This window comes from Portunus trituberculatus, chromosome 21, assembly GCF_017591435.1.
Source record: "Portunus trituberculatus isolate SZX2019 chromosome 21, ASM1759143v1, whole genome shotgun sequence".
Classification (NCBI taxonomy): Eukaryota; Metazoa; Arthropoda; class Malacostraca; order Decapoda; family Portunidae; genus Portunus; species Portunus trituberculatus.
The window spans coordinates 2,814,839-2,824,838 of record NC_059275.1 but is presented as its reverse complement, the minus strand read 5'-3'; the positions used below and the strand labels follow the sequence as shown (position 1 = coordinate 2,824,838).

General features: G+C 44.3%; 1 protein-coding gene across 1 annotated transcript; it reads right to left on the bottom strand.

Annotated features, from left to right (window-relative positions):
- Positions 1-979: 979 nt before the first annotated feature.
- Positions 980-2,158, bottom strand: LOC123506927 (histidine-rich glycoprotein-like). Its single transcript, XM_045259349.1, has 2 exons — positions 2,000-2,158; positions 980-1,667 (listed from the first exon to the last, which is right to left on the bottom strand). The coding sequence occupies exons 1-2, from the start codon at positions 2,009-2,011 to the stop codon at positions 1,236-1,238; spliced, it is 444 nt and encodes a 147-aa protein (XP_045115284.1). The 5' UTR covers positions 2,012-2,158; the 3' UTR covers positions 980-1,235.
- Between the last annotated feature and the right edge of the window lie 7,842 nt (positions 2,159-10,000).

Below are 10,000 nucleotides of genomic sequence, written 5' to 3'. Positions count from 1 at the left end.
TGATTATCTCAGTGAAAAACTAGATGAGACAAAGCTTTATTTTGTGTTGTGTTCTTTGAGTCTTGTCTTGACAGTCAGCATTCAGAGTCACTCATTTTGAATTTATCCTGAATAGGAAAATTCTTAAACATCTGTCACTTCACAATCTTCTATCTGATCGCCAGTATGGCTTCTGTCAAGGTCGCTCTACTGGTGATCTTTTGGCTTTCCTTACTGAGTCTTTGTCATCCTTTTTTAGAGATGTTGGTGACTTTTGCTGTCGAGTTAGACACATCAAAAGCTTTTGATAGAGTCTGGCATAAAGCTTTGATTTCAAAACTGGTCTCCTGCGGTTTCTATCCTTCTCTCTGCAACTTTATGTCAAGTTTCCTTTCCGACCGCTCTATTGCAGCCGTGGTAGACGGCCACTGTTTTTCTCCTAAATCTGCTCCTCAGGGTTCTGTCCTGTCACTCGCTATCTTTCTATTATTCATTAATGATCTTATCTAAACTTCTTGCCCTATCCACTCCTACGCTGATGATACCAACCAACATCTTTCCACGTCCTTTCAGAGACGATCAACCCTTCAGGAAGTCAAAAGGTCCCGCAAGGACGCCACAGAACCCCTGACTTCTGATCTTTCTAAGATATCTAACTGGGACAGAGAAAACTTAGAAGTTTTCTCCCACCACCCAACGCCACGTAATTGTCTTCTGGCAAGGGCAGTATGCAGTGTGCCTTGCCTACCCACGATTGCTGCAGCGAGGGGGAACAGATGCACATGTCAGATATGAGCGTAATAGAGAAAAGCACATCAACAGTAGTAGTAGTAGTAGTAGTAGTAGTAGTAGTAGTAGTAGTAGTAGTAGTAGTAGTAGTAGCAGCAGCAGCAGCAGCAGCAGCAGCAGCAGCAGCAGTAGTAGTAGTAGTGGTAGTAATAGTAATATAGTAGTAGTAGAAAGTACATCATAGTCATGAGGGTACAGGGAGACAAGCACATCAGTGGAGGGTAACTTTATTCAGGCTAGTGGGTGAGGCTGCCGGGGCGGGGCGGCGCCTCACCCAGGTGCCCCGGGGCGTCTGGGGCGACACCTGCGCGAGAAAAACCAGCGTGAGCAGAACCGGCCTATCCTGCGGCAGGTGTCGTCGCCTCTCCCTCAGCCGCCTCGGGTAAGCGTTTCGTTGTTGTCAAGAGACAGGCCCCTGTCGCCGAGAGGGAGAGGGCGGCTGCTGGGTGTCGCCGAAAGGTGCGCCTCTAGCGGTAGTAGCGGCGAGGGTAACCGTAGTAGTAGCGGTGGCCGTAGCCGTAGTAGTGGCCAGGATAGCCGTAATAGTAGCCGTGGTAGTAGGGACGGCTGGGCTCAGCGGAGGGGTCAGCACTGGGCTCTGGGTCAGCAGAACGCTTGTGGTGGTGGTGGTGGGGGTGGCCGTAGTAGTAGGGGTAGCGGTAGTAGCCGTAGTGGCTGTAGGAGTGTCTGGACGCGTCAGCATCGGCCGCAGCCTCGGGTTCAGCAGACCGCTTGTGGTGGTGGTGGTAGCGGTAGCCGTAGTGGCGGTAAGGGTAGCCGTAGTACCGGTAAGGGTAGTAGGGATGGGAGGCTTCAGGGTCAGCCTCAGCGAGGGCCTCGGGCTCAGGGTCGGCTTGCACCAGCGCCGCCACTGCCAGGAGGCCCACAGCTGCACACACCTGCACGGGAGAGACACTGTCATTCCTCGTCCCCGCCACACAGCACACTGCACACTGCGAGGACCCCGCAAAGGTTACCTGTCATTTGGCAGCGAGCTTGTCACTCAACACAATGTACAACATAAGTTTGCGTCTGCAGGGAAGAGAACGGTGGTGTGTGCTGAGTGCTGACGCTCAATCAAATGTGATCAGAGTGTAAGAGAGAGTGAGGGAGTAGAATGGCCTAAAAGTGAATAAAATGAGTCACTTGAAGAGTAGGTGGTTAGCAAAGACTGGATTAGGTATGAGTGAGTGAGGAAGGCAGCGCCGTGTGAGTGGCAGCCAGTACTCACGTAGAACTTCATGGTGGGTGGTGGTGTTTGCTCACTGCCTTCAGCCCCAGTGTCTCTGCCAGTACCGTGCAGGCCACGCCTTATATACCTGCAGGCCGGCTTTCACAGGAGGAGTGCCCCGCCCTTCCCTCCTCTCCAGGTGACCACAACACACCTGTCCCCAACGTCTACTTCCATGGGCGTCCCGTGGTCTCTCCCGTGCTGTCTGGATGCGCAACACTGGCGACCCTCGTGACGAGGGTGATTAAAGACCTTTTTCCTCTTCACTCCTTGCGACTCATTCACCTGCAGCACAACGCGAGGCTCCGATCCTCACTTCCGAATGTGTTGATGACGGAGACAACAGGTGGTGGCGGTGGTGGTGATGGTGGTAGTAGTGGTGGTGGTGTGAACGGATTTTAGTTGTATATACTTGTAATAATTGTGATTTGTAATAAATAGGTGAGTAAGCAGTTTACAGATCCTCGTGCCTTTGTTCAGTACACTGTTCTTAGATATCATGTGATGAGTGTTTTGACCAATAGTTAAAATAACTGGTGAAAAGTAGCCCGTTTGAGTTGACAGACTTTAGTTGAGATTGTGAAGGTAATTACGAAACTGCTAGGAAAAGTGCTTTGAAATCTCCCTTTTGAAGCAAGCATGATGAAAAATTAAAGCAGGCAGTGAAATTCAGATTGTACCGCAGTAGGATAATATTGAAATAACATCAACATTCTTACCTGTGGGATAGGTTAACTTTGGTTAGGATTTGGCTTCATTTGGTTCATTAATTTCACTGTTCATTATCTAGTTATGTGAACCACGATATGAGAAACCATCAGTGGTTGAAAATTATTATTATTTTCACCGCGCCACTAGAGAGTACAGCACTAGTATTGCCTCTTTGAATTTCTTGGTAACCCCACCGTACCACTTTGGCTGTGTTATCTAGCTAGGCAAAATCAGAACCACTATGTAGAGAAACCTAAGCAACTACATTAACACGGGCGTATTTAAGAATAAAATAAAACTGTTTTCTCTTATGTAATACAAATTCCAGAGTTGCCTGATTTAGTCGGACATTTAAAGTCAGTAATGACCATTATTATCTGACCTAAGCAGGTTAGCCGTAGACCGCGATATGAGCGGTGTGGCTTTTTAAACGACTGTAATGTTTTGTCTCACTCGTTATTCTGAGGTCGGGAGGCTGTCATGATGCAGCGAAAAGAAGGAAGTCAAGGAAATAAATGCACATATGTTTGCACACGCACGCTACTTAAAGAATAAAAAAGATGTTCAAGTACTGTTATTATTTATTGAAAAAATAGTGAAGATAAGACAAACGAGATTAGTGAATTGGCGTAATGTGAGGGTGTGCAGGAAGGTCTGTGTAAGTGTGACGCCACATTCAAAATCAGGGGCTGCGTCTTAGTGACTGGGCTTACTAAATTCATAATCATCTTCGTTTCTATTTTATTTCATTTTTGTTTTTTTTTATTCGATACGGTGTAATTTCTGGGTAATCTTAGTTTGAAGAGGAAAAACTGGTGATGAAGGCACCATCTTTGATTATTTGCCAAACGTTTCGACATGTCTTACGTCATCTTCAGTGGTATAGAAAAAAAAAAAATATAAATAAATAAATAAAACATAAATATAAAAACACAAAAGGTTAAAATAATGACTAAGTACAAGATTGAGAAATAAAAGTTAGACAATATATAGTGGGTGAGCTTTGAGTGTCGTTGAGGGATAGGTAGTTGAGAAATGTAGAGAGATTCCAGTATTCTTAAATTATTTCTATTACAGGTGACGAGGATGTGGAACTGATTGAAGCAGGGTTGAACCTTACATGTGTGACAGTGGTCCCCAATCGCGGAGAAAGTTAAGTTGTGGAGTGGGCGGCCCGTTCTAGCCGACTGACCTAAGTGCTAGCTGTCTCTGTTTTTAAGAGAACGCAAAGTGCTACCCATATAACCAACCTGCCAGCTGGGACAAGTAAAGCAATAAACAGTCGACGAGCATTAGGGAGTTGGCAGAACGTCTTTAATACGAAAAAAAAAAAAAATAAATAAAAAAATAAAAAATAATAAAAAAATAAATAAATAAAAAAAAAATTAAAAGAAATACAAAATTCTATACAAAAACCATTGGTGACAACAATTCTAAAATGTCCATCAGGATAAAACATTCTAAGTTTTTCACGGAGATCTTTTCTAATTTTTTTGGAAGCATTATCTAAAAATGGAATAGGTAGGTCAATTATCTCCTTAGCAACAGTGATAATTGATTGTTTGGGGCAGTACTTACTGTGAAGAAATTCACTTAAATTTTTTTTGGTGAAGCCATTCTTATAGAAAAATCCTTGAGAAAAATGATTTTATTATGAACATTTAGGTGAGACGAAGACAATGTAAAGGCAAGGCACGGTGATGGTGACGGTGACGGTGATGGTGACGGTGATGGTGACGGTGACGGTGATGGTGATGGTGATGGTGACGGTGATGGTGACGGTGATGGTGATGGTGACGGTGATGGTGACGGTGATGGTGATGGTGACGGTGATGGTGACGGTGATGGTGATGGTGACGGTGATGGTGACGGTGATGGTGACGGTGATGGTGACGGTGATGGTGACGGTGATGGTGACGGTGACGGTGACGGTGACGGTGACGGTGACGGTGATGGTGACGGTGACGGTGATGGTGACGGTGATGGTGACGGTGACGGTGACGGTGACGGTGATGGTGACGGTGATGGTGACGGTGATGGTGACGGTGATGGTGACGGTGATGGTGACGGTGATGGTGACGGTGATGGTGACGGTGACGGTGATGGTGACGGTGACGGTGATGGTGACGGTGACGGTGATGGTGATGGTGACGGTGACGGTGACGGTGACGGTGATGGTGACGGTGATGGTGACGGTGATGGTGACGGTGACGGTGACGGTGACGGTGATGGTGACGGTGATGGTGACGGTAAATAGAGATGGAAAGTTCATTGTTGATCTTTTTAATGATCAGGCCTATGTCAAGGAAGGGGATTTGTCAGTCTATTTCAGGTTCCAAAGCAAAATTGATATTATTATGTTTCGAATTAGGGTATTGCAAAAATGAGTTTGCATGTGATGTTTGGTTCAAAATGACAAAAGCATCATCAACACATCGTCTATATACAATAGGTTTGAAGGCGCTAGGGCAGTCATCAATCCATTGCTGTTCATGATAGCAAGGAAAAATGTTAGCGAGGATGGGTCCAAGTGGTGAGCCCATCGCCACGCCGTCTGTCATATGTTAAAAGCAAATAGATCATCCTTAACACACACATTTAGCAGATTTGTAACAAGTGTCTCATTCATAAAGATATTCATACCAAAGAACACTGAATTTACACGTATATCAATTGTCTCATCAAGAGGAATGTTAGTGAAAAGCAACTGGACACCATAGCTAACCATAAAGCATATTGTTTTATATCTTATTTTCATTTCCTTCTTGCTATGATCCCCGCATGTAAAAAGAATATCGTATAAAATTTTGTCAGAGACACTGAGTCAAATGAGGATACAAAATGTTTTGCTCTCAAACAACGTACTTTAACCTTTTTTTTTGACGTCTGATACTTGTATTTTCACCCACCGAAGAATGGCACTAATTTTGTCCTAAAGCTGTGCCACAGTGCACGTGTTTTGTGGCGAGTGGTGGCTTCAACGCGCTTTGTATACACTGTGTGGTCTCTAATAAAGCCAATACATATGAGAATATCAGCACGCACACACACACACACACACACACACACCAGCAGGAAACCGTGGTGAATTACACACACACACACACACACACACACACACACACACACACACACACACACACACACACACACACACATTTCATCACTGTCACACGTGGAGTGTGATAAGGATGGCGCGGCCCTCGCCATTGTGCGAGACTCAGGCGAAGTAATATCACAGTACCCACAGCACAGCACAGCACAGCACACCAGGAGACCAACATATAGGCAGTGGCGCTTCCAGAAGGAACAGCCTAGTCGTGGCTTTTAGGGCAGCGAGGTGCCTCGTCAACGTATATTGTAAAGCGCACGTTCGCGGCGCCCATGCACGCAGTGGCTCAGCAAAAGTCAGAGGCGGCGTCTGTCCCTGATATGTCTACACATTCGCGGCACACCACGCACTTCCCTCACTCAACATACCACTTTCAGCGGCCTTCTTTTTACGGTTGCTCCTGCGAAGGCTGCACGAGTTGCGCCACATGCAAGGTGCCCACCGTCACCGGCAGCAGCGCGGCGCAAGCCGCTTTCACCATGGGTATTATTTGCAGGTCGTGGAGCACCAGTTAGCCAAGAAGAGGACGGTCTCCTCCACTAGAGGCAGCACCATTTAAAGTACAAAGAAGACGGGTGCTGCATCAGCCGTTGCCAGCTGGCGGTCCACAGCAGCTGGAGCGCAGCGCGCCTCATGTATAGGTGTGGTGCTCCATAATACAAGGCTCGGCATAAAAAAGATGCCGTCGCCGCTTTCTTTTTCTCGTGACAACAATACGGCGAAAGCTTCATCACCGTCACTTTTAAGAGAAGCGTCACTACCATACTGTTGCTTGGTGTCCCTTACAAATGTCTGGTTACCGCCATCGTGTCTTCCACTGTGTTGTTCCTCGTCTTCTCACCAAGCACAGCCTACATCACAATGTCACCGTACCCAACGTCAGCGATGGTCTGGGCAGAGATACGAGTACGCGTGGCGAGCTTCTGGCTGACCTGCACCGTCATCTGTATTTGCTGTCTCACGCCGTCTAGGGGGTGAGTCTGTGTCTCGTAAAGTCACACTCGGTTTATTTTTTCACCACTATCATGGAAGCCTCTTCCATCTGTGTAGCGAAAAAGTGATGCAGGCGACGGGCACGAAGCCGCAGCAGAAGCCGCCAACCTACACAGCGAGAAGCGCGCATTTGTGCATGCAAAACCCTCAATTACAAGGTGCCTGACGTCCTGCGTGCGGTACGTGGGTAGGACAGCCATCAGGGGTGTGGACACAAAATTTTTCTTTTAATCACTCTGGGGACAATAAAGCTGTCTCGTCTCCAGGTCACACCTCATTGCTCACCACCTGCGCCTGTCAGGATTGCCGTCATCCTACTCCTGCTCTTGATTCACTGTCCATGCCTATTAACAGTCGTCTAGTCATAAATTTTTCTTTCCTATCGTTACTCAGTTTGTCATTATTTTGTTAATGATTTTTTTAAATATCTTTTCTCCTATATTTTATTCGACATGTCAGTCTATAAATTTCATAACTTTCGTTTTCTTTAAAAAAAAATTCCTCAGTAATTTTCTTCCAAAAAATTAACCTTTTTCTTCAAACTTCCGCATAAATTTTTGTTCTTCTTAAAAATTCCTTGTCAAGCTTTCTCCAGTGAAGCTGTCAGTGAACAGACTTCCTCATTCCTCCCTAATACTCTTATTGCTCATAAAAATTCCTTCACTGTGAAGGTGAGGTTGGCGAGACTAACTTTTGATTCACTTGGACATTGAACATAAATAAATTAATAAATGAATAAACAAATTCATTAATTCATGAAGATGAATTAATATATAATAACGTGTTAAAAATCCAAGTAGCACAAAAGTATAGGGTTAGTTTTAAACTTAATAGTCAGAATTAACAAAAAAATGAAACGATGAAATTGATTCTCAAACGATTTGGCAGATGACTGAAATAGATTCAGTAATCAGAGATTTAAGTAAAGGGATGGCAGGTGGGTGAGTTGCGCACAGTGACTGCCACCTGCAGCTCACAGACTTTTTGGAGCTTCCTGTATATTCTGTGCTTCCAATTTCATTCTAAAACTTCTTACATGAAGGTTCTTAGTGACTATAATCTTTTTTTTTCCCTAACTTTCCTTGTTTGCTTGCTGTTAATGATGATGCATTATGGGGTAGAAGGACTCTTGGGCGTGGTGATTGTGGTGATGGTGATGATGATGGGTGTGGTGGTGGTGGTGGTGGGGATCTCGAGCACACTTCCGTAATATGTTATGTGACAGATGATGACGTATCGCTGTTTCAATAGGTGCTTTTGACTAACTTGGGGAAAATTAACCTTAAGAATACTGCATGTATTTTGACAAGTGTACGTGCTATGCCTACCTACCTACACACACACACACACACACACACACACACACACACACACACACACACACACACACACTCATACACACGAGGCCATGTGCGTTTAGGTAACTTGATTTCCACATGACCACCAAGGTGACAAAACACACACACACACACACACACACACACACACACACACACACACACACACACACATTAACTACGTAACTTCTAAGGCACTTCCGATCCATGTTTTGCACTTATATAAGTTAGAATATGAGTACCAGCGCGCGCGAACGACCGTGTGTGTGTGTGTGTGTGTGTGTGTGTAGGAGGAGAGGGGGGGAATTAGCGTACTCGTATCGTGTACTTTTCGTGGTCTTTTCTTATTGTTCTGGACTCGAATGTTTTGTTCATGTGAAGCAATTTTGATATTATCTTGTTCTTGATCTTATAAAGGAGAATCCATCCATGCGGTGAGTGTTGTAAAGCCGTGGTCAATACACCAATATACAGCACCACTACGATAACAACAGCAGCAACATCAACAGCAGCAGCAGCAACAACAACAACAACAACAATAACAACAATAACATCAACAGTGGCATGATCATGATCATCATCATCAGCAGCAGCAACAACATAAAAAAGACACAACAGTAGCAGCAACAACAGCAATGATAACAACAACAACAGTAGCAACACCACCAACAGCAATAACAACAGCAACAACAACTACTACTACTACTACTACTACTACTACTACTACTCAGAATAACGAAAATGATGATGATAATAATAATAATGATAATAATAATAATAATAATAATAATAATAATAATAATAATAATAATAATAATAATAATATCACCACCACCGCCACCGCCACCGACAACAACAACACCAACAACACCAACAACAACAACCACTCCTGACTGGCTCCTTAAGACTGACCGCATACAACATTAGCAGTCAGTCTAGCAGCAAGAACATTTTACGCTAGAGTTTCCCTTTCACACTCAGCATTACTCATTACCTACCTCAAGGCGAGTGAGAGGCGTCGCCCGCTGTACACCTCTTGTCCTCGCCACGCCTACACAAATGCCACTACTGACGAAGAGGAAGGGGAAGCTCGGTAAGGATGTGGTGTTGGTGGTGAATTATGAGTAAATACAAAGGAATACAAAAGATATGTATCAATAACACCGTAGATCCTTGTTTTAGCTGCTTGATTTCGCTACTTTTCTCCAACTACAAGCACTAAAGAAAGGACAGCTCAATGGACGGCTTCTCCTTATTTTCCTCTCCTAAAATCTAAATGATAGAAGAGGAGGAACAACGAAAAATAGCGAAGATAGATTAAAAGAAAAAAAGGAAGAAATAGTAGAAGGAAAGAAAAAGAAATCAAGGGAAAACGAGGCGAAAGAAGAGGGGACAAAAAGAACGAGAACAAGGAAATAAAATAAGATTACATGTAGAAGAGGAGAAATTGAAGACTGAGAGGAGGAAAGGAGGAGAAAGTGAAAGATAATGAGGTAAATAGAAAACAAATAGAACGAGGACGAGGAGGAGGAGAAACAGAAGAAAAATGCATTAAAAAGAGATAATCAAATAAAAGATGAAGGGTGAATACCAAAAGGCGAACACAAACAAGAAAAAAAAGAAATGAAAGAATTTATAATGATGTGATGACGATGGTAATGAAAACATCTGTAGGCTTAGTGGTGGTGGTGGTGGTGGTGGTGGTGGTGGTGTGGACATGCTTCGATGTTGTCAGTAACCACTACCACTGACACATGGCCACATAATGACAAGTTGCGGCCTTTCTCAAATTATTTTCGGTTGACGGAGGTTAAACTCTTGCTCTCTATCATCAGTTTGTGCAACCAT